Genomic DNA, 24,814 nt, shown 5'->3' on the forward strand with positions numbered 1-24,814 from the left:
AGATGCCTGGAATATTTAACAGTGGGCTCCTAGGAGCTGGTGACAGCCTACCCCAGCACGCCACTGCAGAGTTCCCGTTACACGGATGAACAGACCAAGGCTCCAAGACATCAATGTACACGCTGTGAGGCCACATGATTAACAGCGAACCCTGAATTTGAACTTGGATCCTCTACAAAAAGGCCGTTGTTCGCGTGCACGACTCTATTTGTACTTACCATCCTAGGGAAGGAAAAAAGAAAGCATCACTACCTGACACATGGGTCAGACCACTTTCTTGACAAGTGGAGTGTTCTTTAAATTTGATATTCCCCCCTGCCACCCCTGATTTAGACACTAATGGGGGCTCTTCATCTGCTGGATGGACTGAATTGGAGGGTCCTCGATCAGTGAGCAAAGAAATGGGAAGAAGGGAATAAGAAAAAGGTAGAATGGGAGAAGAAGCAGAGATGTCAGCTCAGGTGGAAAGTAAACGGAGTAAGAGAAAAACATTCCTGGTGCCCACAACTGTGGGCGTGACCTGCTCCGTCTTCGCGGATTCCTAGCCTTATGCAAAGAGCACTGCGTGTTCCTCCTGGAGGGTGGACATTTTCAGTCCATGTAGCTTGGCTGGAGCTGGCTGCAGCCCCTGGCTTGTGGCCTAGGTCTGACAAAAGGGCGTGTGAGACAGCCCTGGGCACCGGGATGCCCCATGCACCTGCAGCCAATCCACTCAAATCCAGCCTGTTGGAGGGAATTCTGGGATGTGGCTAGAATGACAAGAAATGGGCTATGTCTGGAAGTCCTTTGCTTGAATAGTACCCCCTGGCCGGGACTTGTGCCCCCCCCCGCCAGCCCCCCACTTAGGGTCTAACCCACCTGAAAGAAACTAGGATTTGGGGTAATGTGAAAGTGATTTCATGAGCATGACTCTTGGTATTTCTTACAGATTTGTCAGTTGATTTGTCAACATTTCAGTTCAGAACATTCCCTGGGTAGGAGCTGCTTGGGTTCGGCCAGGAACAAAAATAAATACAGCCCCTAGATGGGCTGGAACGGCAGACAGATGAAGTTACAGGATCTCTAAAAACGGAGTCAACTTTAGTCCACTTCTAAGGCAGTGGAACAGAAGGCTTTTAAACCTCCTGAATCAATTATATGTCAACGAAAGTATTTACCCGGCTTCCTATGAATGCCTCTCACTAGCCCTCTTGGGATCTACCCTCTGACACCCTCCGATATTGTAAACCGACTTGTTCCGAGGACTGGGAGGACCTTTGGTTCTCAGAGCATGCCTGACTTGAATTGTCTGCCAGCAGCTCAGACTCCTGGTAGCAGGGATTAACTAATGTTTGCTAACTAGCTCCTTTCGTACTCTCAACCACCCGATGGATCGGGTCCTATTATTATCATCCCCACTTCACAGATGAGGAACGCGAGGCACAGCGGAGTTAAAGTAACTTCCCAAATTCAAACAGCTAGACGGGGGCTTTGAACGCCAGGCACTCCGGCTCCAGAGTCTGGTCTCTCAGGGTCTGTGCGAGGCAGTAAGTCAAGACTCAGGGCCAAGGTGAGGGAGGGAGGATCTGGTCCAGTGTCCGCCTGGGGCTCTCGAGTGGCTGCTCAGACCACCTAAGTGACTCAGGTCCGGTCCTTCCATCCTCCCAAAGTCTTGTGTTCTCTAAGGGAGAATCCCCAACCATAGTGCCCTGGTCTGAGTAGAATTACCCTTGAGTTCCATCCTCCATCCTGTGAAGACACCGAGCCTCTGTCTTGGTCCTGGACCACAGCCTGTATGTCTGCGTCCAATCGGAGGCCTTTCTTTGCAGGAAATGTGTGACCACAGAAACCTTCGGGACAACGGCCCCCAAGGCTCTATTGTGACCTCATTGTGATGTCATACCAAGTGATGTGGGTGTCACTTTGGAGGTATTTGGGGACCACAAAGGGCCATGAAGATGAACTTTGATCTACGGCATCGTAACATATAGCCATAGGTAGGGAGGACATTCCAGAATTCACCTATAGAAAGCCAGATCTGTTGGCTTTGGTAAGCCCAAGGGACCTCGGGCATCCCCGAGGAATACCTGGGAGGGCAGATGTAGCCACCAGGGTCCATGTGTCATTGCCTCTTACTAAACCTCCAAGTCTGGCGCCCAGGGAAGATGCTCCAGCCCGTGGTGCATTATGGACAACACCACTAACACTTGGGACCCGCTCATGGTATCCAAGGGTATCCCCAAAGTTGAGACCTTCTAGGGGAGAAGCCAAGGGGGTAAACATCGGAGTCACCACCCAATCCCTTAGAGGACCAAGGAAGGGAGGCTGAGCTTAGAAGGGCATGGGAGCCAAAGACGACAAATGAGCACCAACACAGGAGAAAGAACCGGAAATAGCAGCAGAATGCCTAAACTCCCATAGCCCAAGAGGTCACGTGTGTTGCATGTTGCCTGAGATTTGTGAACTCACACTTGAGAACGTGGATGTCTTTTGAAATCCGAGCACACGGGTCTACTGGCCTCCATATCGCCCTCCGGGGCCAAGTGGCTGGGTCCTCCTGCTTCATCATCTCAGCTTTTCCTATCTCAGAACTGTGGTTCAAAGCAGTCTTCCTCAGGGCACCTGGGTGGCTCAGTCGGTGAAAGTATCTATTGATTTTGGCTCAGGTCATGATCTCAGGGTCATGGGATCAAGCCCCATGTCAGGCTCCACGCTCAGCAGAGAGTCTGCTTGATATTCTCTCTCCCCTCTGCCCCTCCCCCTGCTCACACACTCTCTCCCCCAAAATAAATAAAACCTTAAAAAAAAAAAGGTAGTCTTTCTCACTAGGGAAAAAAGGGACTTCATCTTCCTTCTTAAGGAAAAAAATAAAAGTAGCAGAGACATACCAATGAGTCACGCAATATGTATGAAGGAAAACTTAATTTTTGGAGTCGGATGTCTTCTACAAATGGTTCCCATCAGAGAGGAAATATTTCTAGAAAACAGACCAAGTACAGACCCAGGGTTGGGCGTGGCAGCTTCCCAGTAAGAAGTGACAGGATATTTGTCAGAACAGCTACCGAGGATCGAATAAAGCTTGAGGAAACGGGACAGTCGACCACCGGGGCGTGGGGACAGATTCAGACTCTCGGGCCTCGTAAGTACGAGCCCTCCAGACAGAGAGACCTGAGGGGACTCCTGTTTCTTTAGAAAAGAGCAAAGTCATTTTATTTAAGATGTCAGAAACAACTCAAGTCACTACTTTGATATCGACAGCAAGGAGCCAAGCCAACATAGCAGGAAACGAACAAGATCACTGGTTGGGGTGCCTGGCTGGCCCAGGCAAACTGTTGATCTCAGGGTTGTTGAGTTCGAGTCTCACGCTGGGTGCAGAGATGACTTAAAAATAAAATCTTTCGGAAAAAAAAAAAAAGATCGGTCATTAAACGTGAATAACTCAGACAGCCATTTGCATGGTTCACCAATGGGCTTTTATTAAAATTGTACATAGATCTCAGACTTAATTTTTTTTAAAAAGAATTTCCTCTATGCCTAAGTATCAAAATAGTTCTCTTTTTTAAATACCTTGAAAAACAGTAACATAATTATTTTGCTATATATTAAATATCTTCCTACACTCTCAATCATTTCTGTTCCATCTCTCCTAGAATCCTACTTGAAGGTCACTACCATGTTTTTTTGGCATCTTGAAGGCTTTATCCCAGAGAAGCATTAGAGATTTGAGAAAGGTAAGCAATGGCAAGAACTGATTTGATGTCGAAGACTCTTATTTCCGAGGCTTCCCTGCAGAGTTATATGCTGTCAGGCTGGGCCGCATCCGAATCTCTCTCGAGTGTAGGTACTCAGGCTGAGGAATTTAGGGAAATAAATCCGTTCTTGCCCTGAAAGGGTAATGTTGACTCAACAGCACCATCTTGTGGCCAACACGTATAAAAGCACCCAAAGGTACACGAAGGTATTCGGACATGCTGTGTTGAAGATCTAGAGGTGGGGACCAAAAACAAAAATTTTTTTTTTTTTTATTTTCAGGGTCACAAGACAACTGGCTTCTAGAAAGCCCACGCTCGACACAACACAAGCTTCTTCCAGCTGCCCCGTCTCGAGGATCACCAGCCTCGCGCGGGACTTGAACACACACCATCAGAAACTGGACTCGGGTAACGTTTTCTTCCGGCTTAAGGAAAGAGTGTGGTATTTCACCTTCTGCAAGGTGCCAAAAGGAGTGTGGTCCCCGGGAACCGTCCTCTGTGGCGGGCCCAGGGCACCGGCCCTCGTGGGCCTGCCGGCTTTGCGAGGGAGGCGGAGAGAGCTGGGGGCTGACCAGACGTCCCTCTCCTGGAGGTTGGCGGGGGCCCTGGCCAGGCTCTCTCGGATCTGGAAGGAAGGAGAGGAGCCTCGGGCGTGCTCATCCATAGCCGGGCTCAGCCTGCCGCTCACCAGGGACCCTGGGGACGCCCGGAGGGCCACCTCCGCCTTGTCATGCTTGGTCTCCTTCTTCCAAAACACAGATCTCAGAAGGGTGAGGGTCCCCTGTGGGAATCTGTCTGTCTCAGGGTCTCTGGCCTCCACACTGGCCCTCATCCTGGCTAAGGTATTCTGGCACTTGTCTGCGCTGTTTCTAGATAATGCCGTGGCGCCCAGAGGCTCCTTGGCCGGGGAGGGTGCCCTGCTGCAGCTCCCTGCCAGGCCGCTTCCCTCGCAGTTCGCGGTCTTCTGGCCCTCAGGCCGAGCTCGTCTGTCAGTCCCTGCTGAGGGCATCACGGCGAGGGGCAGGTCAAACTGTTTGGGGAGCCTGATCTCCTGACTTGCATGCTCCTTGGCTTTCCTTGCTGCGTTTAGACCATCTGGGACTCCAGGGGCGGCACAGTGGCTGGGGTGGCCCGAGGGGCAGGGCACTCTGGCCAGCGCTCTCTCGGTGGCTTGCCCACCACCTTCCCCCTTAGCAGAGCCAGTGGCATCTGACTCCACGTCCTCGCCAGCAGCGCCCGTCAACAGCGGCACGATGGACTGGCTCGTGGATCTGGGTCTCCACCTGGATTCCAAATACTCCACCAGTTCGACAGACGCACCCACTGGTTTCTCCCGGGGTCTGAAAGACCATCGGAGGGGCATGGTCTTGAAGGCCCCCTGCTTGGCTCTGGAAGGGGTCGGCTCCTTCATGCTGATGCTTCGGCCTCGTACGCCCCGTACCAGAGGCCTGGACTCCAACCCTCCTGAAAGAGACACCAAGAGCATCAGTGCCCAAGTATCCCTCCAGGTGCAATGAGGGACTACAGTGATGCCTGTCATCTAGCAGACATTGATCAAGCATCCCTGATGCATCAGGCAGTACCATGCTGGGCGTCGATGACACAGCAGTGAGCAGGACCCTGAGGTTCTAGCGCTCGGTGCATCGATGTGTGCACCCTCTGTCCCACGGAATCCATTTACATATTCAAAGCCACAGGGCAAGCCAGTGTCAAAAAAGGGAGCTACATGCCCGGACAGCACAGGCTGCTGAGAAAGCCCGGTCTCAGAGGCATCTCGCCCTAAGGCGGAGCATCATTTTCATTTATATTTAAATATTTGCATGAAGCAGAATGCTCAGCAAAAGCCCCTCCTTTTCCAGGTCAAATTAGGTGCTTCTATCTTTCAAACCCAAGAATCTCAGATATCCTACCCTGGGCTAAAAAATAAATAAATCGTGCATTTAATTTTATCAGATCTGTGCCATTTATGTCTCCACTGTGTTTCGCGACACCTGCCTATGGTTGGAAAGACATTTCTGACATGTAATGTGAAATGAGAGACTCTAGAAAAACAGTGTAATCCCACCTGCAAAAATATATACATGTGGGTGTGTGATGCATGCATGTGAAGACGTACAAACAAGTATGGAGCAATAAATACTAAAGTGACAAGACGTCGAGGGGGCCACGGGATGCTGTGTGTGACTGATTTTCTTCTTAATTCTTTCCTAAATCTTAACGTTTCTAAAGGGCATACACACATAACACGGCTGTGTATTTCTTCTTAAGACACAGCCATGAAAACAATTCCATTTATGACGGCATCAAAAAGGATAAAATACTTAGGAATTAACTGAGGAGGTGAAAGACTTGTTTAACACTACAAACATTAATAAGAATGAAATTAAAGATGACAGAAATGGAAAGACATCCCATGTTCATGGATTGGAAGGCTTAATATTGCTAAAATGACATTACCCAAAGCGATCGATCTACAGCTTCAGCGCAATCCCTATCAAAATCCCAATGGGGATTTTTTTGCAGAGATAGAAAAATCCATCCTAAAATTCATATGGAATCTCAAGCGACCTCCACAGCCAGTCACAAAAAGACAAATACGGCAGGATTCCCCTGCATGCATGAAGAGCTCAGAGTGGTCAAAACCAGAGGCAGAAGTATACAGGTGGTGGCCAGGGGCTCGGGGAAGGGGAGAGCATGGTGTTATTGTGAAATGGGCAGAGCCTTTCAGATTTACAAGATGAAAAGAGTTACAGGGATGGATGGTGGCAATGACTGGGCATGACACCACTGAAACGTGCACTTAAAAATGGTCAAAATGGGGCGCCTGGGTTGCTCAGTCGTTAAGCGGCTGCCTTCGGCTCAGGTCATGATGCCAGGGTCCTGGGATTGAACCCCGCATCGGGCTGCCTGCTCGGCAGGAAGCCTGCTTCTCCCTCTGCCGCTCGCCCTGCTTGTGCACTCTTTCTCTGACAAATAAATAAATAAATAAAATCTTAAAAAAAAAACGGTCAAAATTATAAACTTCGTTATGTGTTTTTAACATAATAAAAGCAAAAAAGAAAAGCAACTCACAGTCATCAGTCACTGTACCATTATACTGCCTTGATGTGTAAGATGCCTATCATCGCGGAGGGAAAAAAAACCCTTTCCCCCTCGAACCACACAGTGCAAGGACAGTCCCGTGCATTTAGACGAAGACCCGATGTCAGCCACACAGCCTTTCGTCCACAGACAACACTCTCATTGGTGAGTATGAGAACAACCCTCCTCCTCCTCCATAAAACACCTGTCAGCAGCAGAGCCAACTGGGATGAGCTAGATGCAGAGGGACCTGGGGCTCTCAGGGGACGGGCGACAGCTCGGGGCGTGCCGGCCGGGGAAGTGGGGTGCACCATCAGCCAGCCTCCCGGGGAAGAGGTGACTGGAAGGCAGTGGCCAATGCCCACCGGTGCCCCGAGGGGTCTGACAACATCTCAGAGGTTCCTGGGGACTTTTACCTGCCCCGGATCATTCTGGCGGTTTTTAATCATTTTTTTTTCACTACTTGGTACTGTTGTCCTTAAAGCATTTCCTTAGATCAGTCAGCAAGAGATACAACGTCACCCAAAATATTTTGCAGCTTCACTTTCAATGGGCCCTGTCTGGGGTCTCAGACACACACACACGGCGTAGGTTTTTTTTCCCCTCTCGTCCGCAACCCTGGGCAGGGCAGAAAGCAAAGCTTTTATTCAGAGGACAAAGCTGTGACTTTCAGCTTTCCAGAACGAGAGGGCACAGCCTGCAGCCTGGCAGGTGGGTTGGCAGCACGTCCCCTCTTCCCGGATGAAAGGCCCGGGGCCTGGCCCACATCACCCCCGCAGCTCCCTTGCACGGGGACTGCAGATGCCCACGCAAGCCCTTCCTCCCCTTTCTCCTGACGGCAGCGGGGGGAGGCAAGGTGGGCATGGTGCATGGACAGAAGGGACAAGAAAGAGCCCGCACTGAAGCTGTGCTTTCTGCTCACAGAGCTCTCCCTTCTGGGGGAGGGGAGGGTGCTCCCCCTGATTCCTCCCGGGGCGGTGGATAGGGGGGTGGTCCTGGAGGCTGGGAGCCAGAAGCAGAGGTGGCCTTCAGAGATGCCCGAGCGAGGGTTACTTCCCGCCCTGGAATCGGTGGCCTTGCTCACGCTCAGTCGGCTTGAGAAGCGGGAAGCGCCTAGAGCCTTAAGCCCCACGGAGGACGTAAGTAGTTCAGGTCTTCCTAGAGGTTATATAAGCCCCAGAGCCTGCATGATGGGCTTCCCAGGTCCTGCAAGGCCTCCTAACACAGACGGCAGCCGGACAGCTTGGGGGCACGGCCCCCACCCACAGCCCCACCCACACCGTGGCTCTGGAAATGGCAGATGCTACCCTGAGAAATGTCCCATCTGTTCCTCCGTGACTTTGTATCCTCGGCTAATGAAATCAGGCGTCACTCTGACCTCACGATGTGTGCTGTGAGCAGGGGCAGCCCCACCGCCCCCGCCCCCGGCCATCCTTAGTCTGCCTGGAACAGGACCAGTCACCTGGTCCACTGGTCTCAGTCTGGCCAAGGGTTTTCACTGTGCCTCTTACAGCCACCCACGGACGCATTCAAGGGACACGCAATGAGAGCCTGCTGGGTGCCAAGGACAGTTTTCGGTTCTGGGGATACAGCTGTGGAAAAAACACCAAGTGCCTGTCTCCGTGGGGGTTTGCAGAAAGCAGCAATATTTGCTACCGTGGAATGTAGTGCTGAGAGCTATGACAAAGAATGAGGGGGTACAGCGGGGTCAGCGACTGAGGAGTGAGGACAGACCTGAGTGAAAGGGAGGAGGAAGCCATGTGGAGATTGGGGGGGAAACCAGCCTGCCTGCCAGCAGCGGGAGCAGCATGTGCAAAGGCCCTGTGGCACTAGTGAGCCCGGTGGGTCAGGGCAGCAGCGAAGAGACCACCATGGCTGTACCCAAGGGAGAAAAGGCTCCCCGCTAGGGGTCTCCATCTTCTGAGCCCCCATCTATATTTGGAGACATCTCTGTCTCTAGGTGCAGAGGACAACCTGGGGCAAGCCGTCCTCTGGTCCCCTAGAGGGTAAGGACAAGCTACATGGCTGAGCCAAGCCTTGTCTGCCTCCGAGGCCAAGCCAGCAGCATAAGGCTGGTGAAGGGGAAAGGGCTGCCTCAGGGGTCAAGGCCCCAGCCCCTTCCATCACTCCAAGAATCGCCTCCACTCAGGAGGGTGTGGAGGGGAAGCCCCAATGGGCAGAAAAAGAAAAAAACAACACACAGAAGGGGGTCTGGGAGTCAGAGAGTAAGAACCAACAGAACCATCAGAACGGGGCCCTAATGAAACAGAGCCACTGGAAGGAACAGACAAAAAGAGAAGCTCGGGGCACCTGGGTGGCTCAGTCGTTAAGCATCTGCCTTCGGTTCAGGTCATGGTCCCAGGGTCCTGGGATCGAGTCCCACATCGGGCTCCCTGCTCAGCGGGGAGTCTGCTTCTCCCTCTCCCACTCCCCCTGCTTGTGTTCCCTCTCTCGCTGTCTCTCTCTGTCAAATAAATAAATAAAATCTTAAAAAAAAAAAAAAGAGAGAGAGGCTCTTGGGGAGATTCAAGTATAGAACAAAAGAGGGCTGAAACAATTTCTAGGTTTTACGATGCAGTAAATGCATGGAAGGGGCAAAGGGTCACTGTTGAGACTCAACTCAGTGGCCAAAAATATAAAGGGAAAGCAGCATCTCACGCCTTAGAGCAAAATGACAAAGAGAAATCACAGGGAAAAGCTAGAAGATCCGGAGAATGGATCCAGGGGACCGGCCAGGCAAATAACAGAGGAGTTTGAAAAGTCAGACAATAATTAAACAAACAAAAGAACAATTTCCCTAAAGAAAAGCCTGTGTCTGCAGACGGACAGGCTCTGGGGGTTCTAGGTAGTGTATGAACAGAAACGCAGACCTAGGCATATACTGGTGGAATTCCTAAATTCCAAGGTCAACGACAGAATCTCAAAGGCTTCCAGCCAGAAAGAACAAGTGATTCTCACGTAGAGGAAAGGGAAAAAAAAAAAAGGCTGCTCACCTGCAAGCCTGGGGCCCGGCGGACCGTGGGAAAACATCTAGAGACACTGGAGAGGGAAGAATTCGAATCCAGGAGTCCTCCAGCGAGCCAAGCTGCGACTCATGCCCCGGCCACAAAAAATATTTGTGCCTCCACAGAAGAAGGAGTGTCACCCATCCCTGGAAAGAACTCTGACCGAACACTAAAGATTCAGGACCCAGACCTCACGACAGAGGAGGAGAGAAAGAAGACAGATGCGGTGGCCCAGCAGAGCCTGCCACCCATGTACCACGCACCCGCCTCGGGGGCAGATGGTCTCAGGATGGGGAATACAAAGTGATGTTAGCGTGTGTGGGATCCGCAAAGGTACAGTGCTCACAGCCTGAAACCGAGGGCTGAAGCGTCTCAGAGAATCTAAGAACTGGGGATTGAAATGGAGGAGGGCGGCTCCTAAAACAGAGGAAACACGTGCAAGCATTTCAAAGCACTCACTTTGGAGGGGGGCGGAATGACGTGGAAGCATTATTAGTCTCATCTCACTGCGGGGAATGAAATACCACGACTCACAGAATAACATGACCTGGCTTCTCATAGCCACAGAACAGGAAAATGCATTTGATCGTACACATTGCGAAGGATAAAGGGACAACTGACAAGATGGAAAAGCAGGGCAGAACTTCCAGACGGACAAAGGAAAAAAGGAACAAAGAGCAACATGATCAACTCAGGAAAAATAAGGAAAAAAGAAAAACGAAAACAGTAATAAAAATGAAACAAAATCAAGTTTATGGTTCTTACAATACATATGAATGGACCAGGCGCACCTGGGTGGCTCAGTCGTTAAGCATCTGCCTTGGCCCCAGGTCATGATCCCAGGGTCCTGGGATGGAGCCCCACTGTCTCTGCTCAGCAGGGGGTCTGCTTTTCCCTCTCCCTCCCCTGCCACTCCCCCTGCTTGTGCGCTCTCTCTCTGTTAAATGAATAAAATCTTAAAATATATATGTATGGATGGACTGAATGCTCCCCTTTAAGGCAGGCTCTCAATTTTTGACATTAAAAAAATAACAAAAAAATAAAAAATAAAACTGCAACAGTGTTTACGGGAAACCACTTAAAATTAACCCTAAAGGAAAAATTCATGAAGCAAAAGATAATAGCAAAATTATACCAGGCAAATGCAAACAAAAAGGGGGGAAGGGGGAAGTGACTAATCTTGAACAAGGCAGAATTTTCTTTTTTAGAATTTATTTATTTATTTACTATTTTAGAGAGCGAGCATGAGCAGAGGGAAGGACAGAGGGGGAGGAGACAGAGACTCTAAAACAGACTCTCTCTCCACTGAGCATGGAGCCGGACGTGGGGCTCGATCCCATGACCCTGACATCCTGACTTGAGCCAAAATCAAGAGTCGACACTTAACCGACTGAGTCACCCAGGCGCCCCCTTAACAAAGTAGAATTTAAGATGAAAATCATTAAGCAAGATAAAGAGCCACATTATAACGAGAACAGACAATTTATAAAGAAGACCTAATAGTCATCAGCTTACAGATACCTGTTAACAAGGCAGCAAACAATATAAAGCAGAAATGATTAAAGTCCCCGGCATACTTGATTAAAAATACGGCCATACAGGAAGGTTGCAATAGACCTCCTTTCTAGCCAGGCAGTCCTTGATAAAGTCAATTTAAAGACAAAGTGAACTGAATCCAAAAATCAACTCACCTCATTTAATAGTTACAACACAAAGCTCATATCCCTCCAATAGACAAAATAGGCATTACTTCATGTGTACACACAGAACACTGACAAAATAATAATCGTGTACTTAACTTGGTCACAAAAAAGGGAACGCTTTTTGAAAACCACATTCTTGGATCACAATCCACAAAATTAGAAAGAATTAAAGGGAGACCCCCGCCAAATCGTAAGTGCTTGAAACTCCCGGATAACCTTCAAAATGGAAATAAAAACCAGAAATAACACAGTCTCTGGAACTGGTAAAGCACTGATAAAGTGAAAAACAGCCTCCAAGGCCCAATAAAAACCACAGAGAAAATTTACCATCAGAAGCACATCTGCCGAAAAGATGAAGTCCCAGGGCCCCTTTATGGATTGGGGGTGGGGGTGGGGGGACAGTCATTGGTTTTCACAGGCTCTTGCTTTTTTTAATAAAAGTTGGAAAAGGTGTTTTTATATCCTCCTTCTTGAGGAGCTTCTCCCTATACTCGTCCCCAATGACAGAAGTTGCAGTCCCCACAAAACTTGGATCCATCCCTGTTGGTTAAAATGCCTTTAGGGCGCCTGGGTGGCTCAGTGGGTTAAGCGTCGGCCTTCGGCTCGGGTCACAATCCTGGGATCCTGGTATCGAGTCCTGCGTCGGGCTCCCTGCTCGGCGGGGAGCCTGCCTCTCCCTCTCCCTCTGCCACTTCCCCTGCTTGTGCTCTCTGGCCCTCTCTATCTCTCTGTCAAATAAATAAAATCTTAAAAAAATAAAATTAAAATAAAATAAAATAATATGCCTTTAGAATTCTAATAGCATAGCTACCGGAAGGATGGAGCTCCCCAGCTGCCCATGTTTCTCTCCAGAGAACTAGAGTACTCCTTTTGACGATGACAAAATTCTCCCCCAAACCCACAGGGACAGGGCGTGGTACCAACCACCACTGAAACCTATATGCTGGAGTCGGAGCTTGCCCAGGCCAGAAAATAAAAAAATGAGGCTGGATTTTTTCCAACCGTCTCAACAGGTTCCAAAATCCCACCACCATTTCAGTCAAACCTCAAGTGGGGACGGACGCTCCCTTTGCAAGCAAGGCCCTTGCTGAGGCCACATGGAATAAACTCGATTTTAGAATTTATACCTAGCAGCATGGAGCCAGGATGCCGGCAGCCAGAGGGAGCGGGGGGGGGGGGTGGTCTACGTGCAGCCCTGCCCCTTTCCAAGGTGGTGAGCTGGCGACTGGTGGCTTCCAAGGCTCAGCTTTCTCATTTCACCCTCCTGGAGATGCTGATGACTGGCTGAGATATGACTATTCTTCAATATTACTGCCCTCCGCTACCCTAGCCCTGTCCCTCGGGGGAGTTCTCGAACGCTGGGCCTGACCTTTGTCTGGGTACCATGTTGAGAAGTTGGGCCATCTTTTGAAGTTGCCTCCCTGGGGGAGTGAGGGGGTGGGTGTGCAATGCATTTGTCCCCGGGAGAAGTGAGAAGTGGCCCGAGGCCCCACGCCACTGGGCAGAACCGGGAGGGGTTTCTGAGCTCGCCCGAGGCTCACGCTGATGGGGATGGACAGGCTTGGGAAAGAATGCCTTTTCTGTTCGCCAGACACCACCTTAAATGTGCATCATGAGAGGGAAGAGGAATGCTCAGACTGGGTGAGTCAGAACATAATGCATTAAACCGTTTGCCTCCACAGAAACGCATTCTAAGGAAATTTGACAAATGTCATATGCACGTAGGGGCACTCCTATCAGTATTAGGTCTAAACGGGGAATATGGGGAACCAACATGCCAAACCTTGAGCAACAGTTAACCGAACTGTGATACCTAAACCACTATCCACCAGGGGGTAGGATTCAACGCTGCTCTAAAACCACCTGGAGCTTTAAGATTACACTATCACATTTATTCACTTGCAAATATGTAACCAGAGTCTGCTACACACACAAGGGACTGTGTGGGCCACTTTGATACAATGATGACCTGAACCATAGAGAAGTCAAGGCCGAGCAATAAACACACTCGAAGTGCTTCCCTCGATGATCAAGCCAACCTTCCCCAGGTCAGCCTCAGATCAGTTTCAGAACCCACGGAGAGAAGGAGGTGGTTCTCCCCACCCCCACCCATCGTACTTTCTTTCTTTCCCAGATCCCTGCTTTTGGTTTTTATCGACCATAGTCAACAGTCAACAGTCAACAGATAACAACAACGTCTGTCTGTCTCTCTCTCGCTCATGGACACTTAAACTTCTGTGCAGAGAACTTTATGTGTCCCAGTTGTTTGAGGGTGTTAGAAGTCGGAATACCACTCCCTTCTGGAAAGGAGGGAGACACTGATGCTGGAGAGAGACACCAGGGGGGAGGGGAGGGCCTGGAACTTTCTGTCTTCATCTGGGTGATAGTTACAGGAGTGTGTACGTGTTATGATAATTCATTAGACATTTGTGATGAATGCACTTTGTTGTATGTATGTCATACTTCCATTTAAAAAAAAAAAAAATCTTATTTTAGCAACGAATTCAGGAGCTAACAGAAACATGGAAACTGTAAGTAACCAGAGTGTGCTGCCACTTTCTGAGGGAAGGAACACACAGCCTGAATGACAGGCACGCACGCGCACATTCGCAGTTTTTCCAGAAGGACTCTGGAAAAGTAGGTATCCCCTGGCTCTCCTGCCCTATCGTCGCTTTTCCCTCTGCAGAGGGGATCATGTGAATCCTAACTGGCTCATCTGGACGCTAACGTGCTCTACCTTGGTGTTCCTCGGCGGCTACTGCGTCTTTACCCGCAGCTCTCGATGGAGCCCGTGACCCACCGGCCCGTCTTCAGCCCGGTGTCTCCTCCACCTGTCGCCGCGGCTTCCGTGCTCTCCAAGCACATGCAGGGGCAGGTCCCCCGGGGTGACCCTCCAGCCCGATGGCCGCTCACCCACCCTCCACAGTGCGTGACACCGCTGGGCCACTGGCTTCCTGCAAGGGCGTCCGTTTGTGTGTCCGTGAGCCACAGGTACTGGTGTTCTTGCTACCTCCCCAGGGGCCGCCCCGTGCTTTCTTGGCTGGCCTCTCTGTCTGCTCAGTCGCCTGATGTGGGGGGAGCTGCAGGGCTTGGGGCAGGCTCTCCTCTTTTCTGTCTTCCCAGTTTCCCTGGGCTTTCGACGCCATCCACGTGCTGACGGCTCTCAACTATTTACCTCCTCTCCTTGGTTATCATCTCGACTCGGATGTCTTACAGGAGTGTCTCCAAATGACCGTGTTGAAAAATGTTTTGGTTTCCCTCCAAAACTGACCTTACTCGACCTGCAGTCCTGGCCACCTAGTTAGACGCTCAGCAAAGAGTCCTCCCTGACTCCCCTCCTCCCCTGACGCCCCCCCCCCCTCCGCCCCAGCAACAAATCCCGCGAGCTCTAGCTTCAAAGGCACCCAGAATCTGACCACCTCCTGCCCAGCGCTCGAGTGCCTACGTTACTCTCTGGCTGAGACAACCACCGTCAGCCCTCCACCTGGCCTCCCACCCTTGTTCCCGCCCCCTGTGATGAGGACATCTAACAGGGCGGGGCGCCCTCTGCCAGGCAAATTTGTCCTTCTGATGATCTACCTCTTCCCCCTCGTCCCTGCTTCTCATCACGCCATTATCTGCATTGATTCATTCACGTGTCATGCTGCCCATTAGACAGAAAGCTCCAGGGAGCCGAGAGGGAATGCACCTGCAGCTGGAGGGCGGGGGACGGGGGGCGGAGCTGAGGGCCGGTCACAGAAGACTGGTACTTTACACCCAAAGCCGCGAAGTACCAGCACTTTCAGAAAGCTGAGGAGTAACTGTCATCACAGAAAAGGAAAATCAAAGCAGGCAATCTGACTGACGCGAAAGGACGTACCCTTTTCCTGATCGGAGAGGCTGGTGGTGAGGATGGGAGGGTCCGGCTCCTGGGGCCGGGAGGGGCCGGGGCTGGAGCTCCAGGACAGCAGGCTTCCCCTGGCACTGCTGTGATCGCTCTCCAGCCGAAGGAGCCAGTGATCGGAGAAGGAGGAACTGGTAGAGCCTGCAGGGAAGCACACAGAGGAGGCTGGACCCAGCCTCACCCGGTCGGGGACCCCGGAGGAGCCTCTCGCGGCCAGACTCCCACCCCCGAGGCCCTGGGACTGCAGAACCAGAGCAGAGGGACATAAACAAAAGTTGGGACCAGAGGAGAAACCCCACAACGGCTTCACTACGTGACCAAGTGAAAACGTAGGGAAAGGCATTCGGGCACAGAGAGGTCAGCGCGTTGACAAGTACTGAAACGCGTCTCCTGGCGTTAACTTGCCACGACTCCGGTTTTCTAAATAGGCTATGTTTTTCATTCATTCATTCTGTGTCCTACAAAAAGCCACAGGCTTCATTGGGGTTGATTTAGACCTCTTGGGGCATTGTGGTTTAATTTGGCCACCTCCAATAATTATTAGGAAGAAAATAGGAGTATTAAAAAAAAAATAAGCTCTCTCATTCCAAAGATAAGGATAGGATTGTGAGTGAAATACATCACATAAGAAGGTCAACTTTGACCCCCCTGCCTTTTTTTTTTTTCCCCTCCAGACTTCCAAGTTTGAGGCTGTTTAGTGAACATGTCACTGGGTACGGTCAAGCCGCTAAGTTTCCTACTGAGGCCACGCATCCCTAACCACCACCCCGCCCTTCCTAACAGGATGAACGCAGGTGTGTGCACAAGCGTAATTAAAGTCTGGCTCAAGGGGCGCCTGGGTGGCTCAGTTGGTTGAGCGACTACCTTCGGCTCGGGTCATGAGCCCGGAGTCCCAAGATCGAGTCCCGCATCGGGCTCCCTGCTCGGCGGGGAGCCTGCTTCTCCCTCTGACCCTCCTCCCTCTCATGCTCTCTGTCTCTCATTCTCTCTGTCTCATATAAATAAATAAAATCTTTAAAAAAAAATAAATAAATAAAAATAAAGTCTGGCTCGAGGGGCGCCCGGGTGGCTCAGTCGGTGGAGCATCCGACTCTTGGTTTCGGCTCGGGTTACGCTCTCAGGGTCGTGAGCTGGGGCCCCGCGTCGGGCTCGGCACTCGGCGCAGGGGTCTGCTTGGGATTCTCTCCTGCCCCTCCCACTCATGCTCTCTCTGTCTCTGTCTCTAAATATAAAGAAATAAATCTTCTAAAAATATTTTAAGTCTGGCTTGATGAGAGACCGGAAACCTGAAATCCCCAAACCGCCAAGAGTCACCTGCTACACAGTATTATTCCTTTCCCCTTCTTGGGTTTCACCGTGTCCATCACCCAACCCTACGAACGGGACACTCGCCTGTCGTACCCAAATCTCCGCGCTGCAGGAAGAGCTCCCCATTCCAGATCACATGCCTCCTCTCCTGGTCCCTGTCGTTCGATTGAGTACCTTCCAGCTCCCCTCCCCTTACTGAGAGGTAGCACCTACCTCTCAGGGAGCTGCTGGCTGACCAGAGAGGGATGCTGTTCCGTTTCTGATAAAATAGGATGTAAGCCCCTCGGCTATTGACCTCATCCTCTGGGAGCGGCTCTACCGTGCTGTCGTCGTAACTGTACCATTGGCCATCCAAAGAGTTCCGGCAGTAGGCTGCAAAGGTCCAAACCCCAAGTGTCAATTACTGGAGGCCCCCCGCTCCCCCCCCAAAAAAACCCCAGAAAGGAATTTCTCACAAACAGAGCTGAAAAATGGACGAATTTGTAACAGAATGAGAAAAATTGGTCCATTTCTGGCCAGAACTGCATTTTGCAGAATCAGAAAGATCAATCCGTTTTGCTCCCCGAGGCTTATTGCTAAGTGTGCTGTGACTTTAGCTGAGTCCTTATGTGGTGGCCCTTACTCAGGCAAAATCTCCAATAACAGGGAGCCCTGAGTTACTTAGCCAGATAATAATGTCAACGTTCACATGGTTCCTTGAGAAGTTTCGAAATGCACATCTCTGATTCAGTGTGTGATAAAAACAAACTCATTTGGGATTATGGTGTGCTTCTTTCCTGCCTAAGAACCGAAGCCAAACGTTTAAGGAAAAGACCATAAATAAGGTTCTCGCCACCTTCTAAGCAATTGTGACAAAATACTCTCCTTTCCCTCCACATCTCAGTGAATGGTGCCATAACCCACTAGCCCCGAGTCAGCCCACTTTTCTGTAATGAGTCACAGAGCAAATATCTTAGACTTTACAGGTCACGTATGGCCACAGACGGTCTCTGACATAGATTCTCCTTGTTCTTTTTTTTTTTTTTTTTAACACCCGTTTAAAATGTAAAAACCATTTTTAAGTCGTGGGCTGTACAGAAACAGGTGCCAGACTGGATCTGGCCCGCGGGCCACAGTTTGCTGAGCCCTGGGCTACTCCAGACCAGGCACCTAGGGGCTCATCTTTGCTCTTCCCTGCCCCGTCGCCCCCCCACCGGCCATGCCCCAGTCCAAATGCTGGTCTTCCTGATTCTACTTATGCATCTCAAATACCTTGATTGTCCCCTCTGGAGTCCCAGCCAACACCATCTCTCACTTGAGCCCCAGAAATTTCCCCGAACTGGAATTCCAACTTCCACCCTTGCTCCCTTCTACCTGGTTTCTGTAGAGGAGAGCTACACCCTCAATGTGTGAACTAGACTGTGTCTTCAGCGCTCTGCCTAAAGCCTTTCACTGGCTTCCCGTTACCCTTTGGAAAAAATGCAAACTCTCATCCATGGCCTCCATGTAGTACTCACCTCTCCAGCCTCATCCGCGTTACTTAGCCCTGGGTCACTATACTTCCGCCATGACAGGCTTTCATCATTTCTTAAACACACCAAACTCTGCCCCAGGGCCTTTGCACATGCTGGTAGCGCTTCCCATCATGGTCCTCCTCCCATTATTCACCCGGCTAGTTCCTTTAGCTCTCGGCCTACAGGCGCCATCCTCAGAGAGAGAGGCCTTATCTCTAGGACAGACACGGTCAGTCGAATACCCTTTATAATGCCAGGCAGTGAACGAGCTAAAGCGACAAGCATCTTGTCACTGTGTGTGTCCCCATGAGGCCAGCACTCCTGTCTGTCTTGCTCATCACAGAAGCTCTGGCACCGCACACAGAGTCTACACAGAAGGGGTACTTGCCCCCGCCTCCCGTTCTCTGGCAGGTGCCTGGTGTATGATGAGGGGTGTGCACATGCCCAGGGCCCGAGGGAGCTCGGCATTCCCGGGGCAGCTTGAAGCTCGGGCCACGGACACGACGCATGACCACGGCAACCACGAGCCGAGAGGCAAGGCTCACCTGTGTAATGCCCACCTTGCAGACTGCCGTGGTGGTTGCAGACGGCGTATAGGTCGTATAGGAAGTCCAGTGGGTAGCCGGCGGGCAGGCAGGCCGGGGGCTTCCAGGGGGGCCAGGGGCCCGTCACAGGCGGGGGGCTGGTGCTTCTCTGGGCCACGTGGGGAGCCATGTTGAGGCCAGAGAGCGGGAACTTCACCAGCGTGGACAGCTTGTTCCTTCTCTCGCCCACTTGACAGAACCTCTTGAGGTGGATGATGAGGATGTCCGGCAGGGTCCACAGGCTCAGCTTCACCATGCCCTGCTGGAGGGCCTTGCAGTGCGGACACTTCCATGCATCGTCCTGAGCCAGCTGGAAAGGAAGCCACGGGGACCGTGAGCCGGCCCGGCCCGACGCACCGTGGCCAACCCACCAGTCCCAGCCTGGGGGCGTGGACCCTCCGGGCACCACCTGCTCCTCCTTGGTGTAGAACTGAAAACACTCATCCAAGGTACAGCTGTGCTGCTGGTGGGCCCACCGCTGCTGCCACACGCTGTCCGCATCCTGCACCCGCTCCTCCTGGAGGCTCCCGAACAGGCTGCGAGGAGAGGGGACCACGGGCGTCGGGGCTTCTCGCCGCCGAGGGGGCTCCCACCTGGACTCCGCACAGCACGCGGGTGGGAAGGCATCCACCAGGGGAGGCAAAGCTGCCCTGCCCGGCGCCTCGGCCGCACTCGGGCTCCCGGGAATCCCGCTCTCGCCCACCAGCTCCCGGAGGGACCCCGCGCTCGGCCGATCCGCCTCGGCTTCCTCGTCCAGCGCGGGGCCCGGGACCTCACAGGGGACTCGTGAACCCTTGCTGGACTGAACGGGGTCCTTTTTACAAAGTAGGGCCACGTGCACTTGGGGTGACAGGCACAGCCACGCTGAGCGCCTGAGAGCGTGGAGTTGAACCAGACAGCCTGGGTTCGAATCCCGGCTCCGGCACGCGAACGAGCTGCGGGACACTGAGCAATTGTGTAACCTCTCTGTGCCTCGGTTTCCACATCTGGAAACTGTGGATTATGGCAGTGCCGACCTCACGGGGCGGGACCAAGAGGAAATACACCGCATCTGTGCGGAGCGCTCAGAGCCGGGAGCGGGTCGGCGTCACCTAAGTGGTTACTACTCTTACCACCACCGCTCCTCACACCGCGCAGCATGGTCATGGTCATGGTCACTACTGTTTACATACAGACACTTGTCGTTAGGGTCTCTCAGATGCAGGGACCACATGGGATCAAGGACGTGTGCATACTGCCTTAGGCATGTTGGGGGACCCCGGGCACGGGAAGATTTATTTGTACAGGCAGGCCCCAGTCTCCTCCGCGGGAGCCCCATTCTGTTGAACTCACCGCTCCTTGGCACAGCTGTCCCACTCCACGGCCAGTTTGACGTGGGGGGGGCCCCCTGGCCTCCTGAGGTGCAGAGCCCTGAGGGGAGAGAACATGGAGCCCATCAGAAAGCACGGGGCCTCCTTCCCACAGCTCCGCCTCCAGGCCCGGGGCCGATGTCCCGAACACAAGTGCCCGAACTAAGGGTGAGCTAGGGGTAAACCAAGGCCGGGCGGGCAGACGCGTGACCAGAAGGGCCGTGGCCTGGGGGAGGCCTTCCTTCAGCGTGGTCCACTTTCCAGGGCTTCTCAAACTACCTACGATGAAAGACCCGTTTGTTGATCGGTTTCTAAACCACTACAGACGGATCCTTTGGCAAAATACAATAAAAATAATGGGGGGACAAAATAAAAGTCCAATTTAAAAATTATTATAATTTTAGATTATAGATAATTTAATATGTATCTATATACTGTAGATAATATATATTCATCATATTTTCAATTGCTCTGTCCTATTGTCTTAACACACCTCAGTGCTTCCTCTCAAGTTCTGTCATGGGCCAGGGACAATGAGTGGTCAGGTCTGTGGAACTCGCTTTGAGTGGTCAGGTCAGTGGCATCAGTCTGTGGAACTCGCTTTGAAGCCAGAGTGCCGTGAGGGGGGCCCCTCTCAGAGCTCCCCAAACCCCTGTGCTCCCCTTTCCCGTTAGACCGAAGCAGGATGAGCCAAAGTTTCTCCAGCTTCCCTAACTCTGTAAAGCAGCTCCCAAGCAAGAAGGGTGCTTAGAAACTTTGGGCTTATGCCCTACTCTGCTGGTTCCTGGTTTTTAAAAAGGAGAGGGGTCCTTCCTTACTATGATCCTGACACCTAGTCGGATTCTGACACCAATTCCAATGTGGGCTTTCTGTCAACACCACCAAGCAATCAACTCAATTCCAGCATCATCTACCAGAAGACTAGCATCAGATTCCCACAGGTGAAGGGTTCCGTCCTACAGGACTGCCCCCTCCCACTTCAGACACCAACCGCAAGTCTGGGTTGTCATCTGGGCATTCTGACCCCCTGGCTGCAGACGGGAGGCTCCAGGGCCCCCTCCTTGGGTTTGATGAATTTGCTAGAGCAGCTCACAGAACTCAGAGAAACATTTCACTTGCTAGATCGCCAGTTTATTATGAAAGGATGTAACTCATGGAAGAGAGGCAGAGGGTGATGTGTGTGAGAAGGTTGCAGAGCTTCCATGCCCTCTCTGTGCCCACCACCGGCCCTCCCAGCACCTCTGAGTGTTCACCCACCTGGAAGCTCCCCAAACCTGCCCTTCTGGGTTTTTATGGAGGCTTCATTATACAGGCATGATTGAATTGATTAATCAATCTCCAGCCCCTCTCCCTCCCCTGAGGTCTTCGGGTGGGAAGGAGAGTTCCAACCTTTATCCCATGGTTGGTTCCCCTGGCAACCTGGCCCCATCCTTAGGTTCTTTCCAAAAATGACCTCGTTAATGTAAACTCGGGTGTGGCTGAAAGGGGCTTGTTAGGGAGAATAAGGCACCTTTATCACGTATCACTAAAAGCATTCCAAGGGTCTTACGAGCTCTGTGCCACAAGACCAAAGACATATTTCTTATTATAAATCAGAATTATCACACCTCTGTTAAGGATTCACTCGGCTTTGGCTGGCTGAGTCAGAAAAATCAGAGATGTTTATTGACAATTTTGTGTCTGTGGGGAAAATGACCAAAAGTACTAGACAGTTTACAGAGCAAAACCACCTCTCAGATACTTTGCTGCTCATGTGCATTGCTCGGCAGGGCTGTGCAAGGTGAAAGCCGTGGGGCGGGGGGGATGGGGGGCACACTGGTGTTACCCCTCAATCACAGACACGGTGTTCTACAGCTTGAACCAAAGACTCTGTGGCAGAATTCTCCCCTACCCCAGACGGGATGGTCAGATTGAATTCGGCAGCATGAGCTCACTGAACCAATTTGGGTTTCTCGGTCAGACTGAAGTGGGTTCAGATTCAGACTGGGCCATCAGCTACCTAAGTAGGAGCAAGTTAGTGGAGCCCAAGTGGCTCTGTTGGTTAAGGGTCTGCCTTTGGTTCAGGTCATGATCTCAGGGTCCTGGGATTGAGCCCCGCTTCAGGATCCCTGCTCAATGGGGAGCCTGCTTCTCCTCCCTCTGCCCCTTCCCTCTGCTCATGCTCTCACTATTAAATAAATTAAAAAAAAAAAAGTATGAGCAAGTTAACTCATCTCTGGGAACTTCAGTGTCCCCTCATCTTCAAGATGGCCATCACAGCCCCTCTCTAGACATAAGGGCTGAAAGCACAGAATGTGTCTAAGGATCTAACACACCAGGAGGCGAGTAACCGGGAGTAGATAGGTTGATAATCAATGTACGGACACAGAACCTCCAAGGACTCCAGTCAAAATACAGTGACACCTCTTCTCTTACCAAATCTGGAACGTGCCCGCTTACCTGTCCACTGCCCAGTGACAGAGGGGATGGCTGTCCTGTGGGGATAAGTAGCCGCAGGCCAGAGAAAGCCCCACAACCCGGACGGAGAACAGAGATCCCGGGTTCTGACGAGACATCAAACAGAGACAGTGGGTCAGCATCGTGTTGACTGCACTGAGACTCTCAAGGGCAAATAAGTTAGTCAAAGACTGTCCTCCTTTTTGTTGACGGTGTATTTTGAGTATGCCCTTTAAAAAAATTAGTATTCAAAACCTGCAGATATAAAGATCTTTTTTTTTTTTTTTAACAAGATGCACACTTAGGGGCGCCTGGGTGGCTCAGTCGGTGAAGCGTCCGACTCTTGATTTTGGCTCAGGTCGTGATCTCAGGGTCAATGTGATCGAGCCCGGCATCGGGCTCCGCACTAGGCATGGAGCCCGCTTGAAATTCTCTCTTCCTCCCTCTGCCCCTCCCCCCTCTAAAAAAAGATACATGCTACACCTTTTAACATAGCAATCTAACACGTTTAACATATTAAATTAATAGATAATTTACCTGACTTTAAGATGATTATCATCATCACCAAATGGCCAAAATGAGGCGAGTATCTAAAAGAAAGCTAGTGTCTACTTTACATACCAAATACTTCAGAAGTATTTATATGCTTCAAACAACAACAACAACAAAATAAGCCACATAAGGAAATACTACCTATGTTTTCATTCTAAGATGTATGTTTTTTTTCATATTCTAACACTTCTGAAGTTGAAGGGAGCCTTAAATGGCGTCATTCACAATAGTCAAAATGTGGAAACAACCCAAGTGTCCATCAACAGGTGAGTGGATAAACACAATGGGGTCTACACACACAATGGAGTATTATTCAGCCTTAAAAAGGAAGGAAGTTCTGACATGTGCCCCAGCATGTGTGGACCTTGGAAATACTCCACACCAGACACAGAAGGACAAACACCGTATGATTCTGCTTCATGAGATACCTACAGCAGGCAAATGCATCAGGACAAAAAGTGGGATGGGGGTGATCAGAGGCCAAGGGCTGGGGGATGGGGAGTTTGGTTAAACGGGCACAGAGTTTTTGTAGGGATGCTGAAAATTTGGGGTAAGGATATGGTGATGGTTTTACAACATCATGACTATAACTAACGTACACTAACGAATGGCTAAAATCAATGTTGTGTATATTTTACCACCATTAAAAATAATCAATAGAGTCTCCAAGTAAAATAAATACAGTCCCTTTTTTTTTAAGATTTATTTATTCATTTGAGAGAGAGAGAGAAAGCGTGTGAGTGCCTGGCGCAGAGGGAGAGGGAGAAAGAATCTCAAGCAGACTCCGCGCTGAGCATGGAGCCCACGTGGGGGTCGATCTCACGACCCTGAGCCGAAACCAAGAATCAAGACGCTTAACCCACCCAGGCGCCCTGCAAATACAGTTCTTAAAATGGTCACTGATTACCTCCCCGAGCAGGAAGGAACATGAATTATGAAGAAGTTAGCTTAAATTAGAAAAACAATGAAATTTCCTTGCAAACTCTGACGATGATAAAAGGTAGACACACATCTACTTACAAAGCACTGATGAACTATATAGGTTGAATTCAGACAGGGGAGGAGGGGGAGGGCACTGGAATTCCAGGAAAGAGCAACAGTGTGTGGGCACGACCCAGCACATCCTCAAACAGCCATGACCCGCTCTTCTGGCTGTGACAGCTTGCATGTGCGGGGAGCAAGGGGACACTGGTAAGGTGAATCGGAACCCAGTTGCCTTGAGTGTGAAGTCCAGGGTCCATGCCCGATTGGACCATAACCACACTCCGGTTGACCTACAGCTTCAACAAAGACAAAAGCAGTGGTGGGAAGCAAGCTGCCTCCAGAAGCTTGGATCCAGGGGTGGCCACGGAAGGGTGTACTTCCTAAGGAGACCGTTTCTTAAATCTGGGGGCAGCGAGGTGGCGGTGGAGGGCGGGGGGTGGGAGGGGCTTTTTTCCTAACTGAGCCTTGCTGTTTGGACAGCAACATGATCAACACAATCAAGGCACCAATACCGCATGCAGGCAGCTTACCCCGTCTGCACACAAAGCGAGTTTACAACGTGACCACAGAAATGTCTCGGCAGTGATAAAGCTCCGTTTTTCAGAATTCAAACAAACTCAATCTGTCTATCTAGCAAATTGGTCATTTTTGGAAGACATTCTCCTGTCTTCCATTCTTAGCTAGGAAAATTCCTTTTAGGGCCTT

At 51.0% G+C, this 24,814-nt stretch overlaps 1 protein-coding gene and 1 long non-coding RNA gene across 2 annotated transcripts in view; one reads left to right on the forward strand and one right to left on the reverse strand.

The window, feature by feature from the left end:
* Positions 1–24,814, forward strand: part of LOC145717426 (uncharacterized) — a 167,745-nt gene that overhangs the window by 99,817 nt on the left and 43,114 nt on the right. The window lies entirely within an intron of this gene.
* The window catches only part of USP43 (ubiquitin specific peptidase 43), a 51,812-nt gene continuing 30,427 nt past the window's right edge, over positions 3,430–24,814 (reverse strand). Inside the window, exons 8-14 of the mRNA XM_081805941.1 lie at positions 22,577–22,680; positions 20,121–20,198; positions 19,198–19,324; positions 18,750–19,098; positions 16,925–17,083; positions 15,380–15,544; positions 3,430–5,195 (exon numbers count right to left, since the gene is read on the reverse strand). Coding sequence (XP_081662067.1) covers positions 4,123–5,195; positions 15,380–15,544; positions 16,925–17,083; positions 18,750–19,098; positions 19,198–19,324; positions 20,121–20,198; positions 22,577–22,680 — 2,055 coding nt within the window. The 3' untranslated portion in view covers positions 3,430–4,122. The remainder of the gene's footprint in view (positions 5,196–15,379; positions 15,545–16,924; positions 17,084–18,749; positions 19,099–19,197; positions 19,325–20,120; positions 20,199–22,576; positions 22,681–24,814) is intronic.

Source organism: Leptonychotes weddellii, chromosome 15, assembly GCF_054177405.1.
Source record: "Leptonychotes weddellii isolate Sample4059 chromosome 15, ASM5417740v2, whole genome shotgun sequence".
NCBI lineage: Eukaryota > Metazoa > Chordata > Mammalia > Carnivora > Phocidae > Leptonychotes > Leptonychotes weddellii.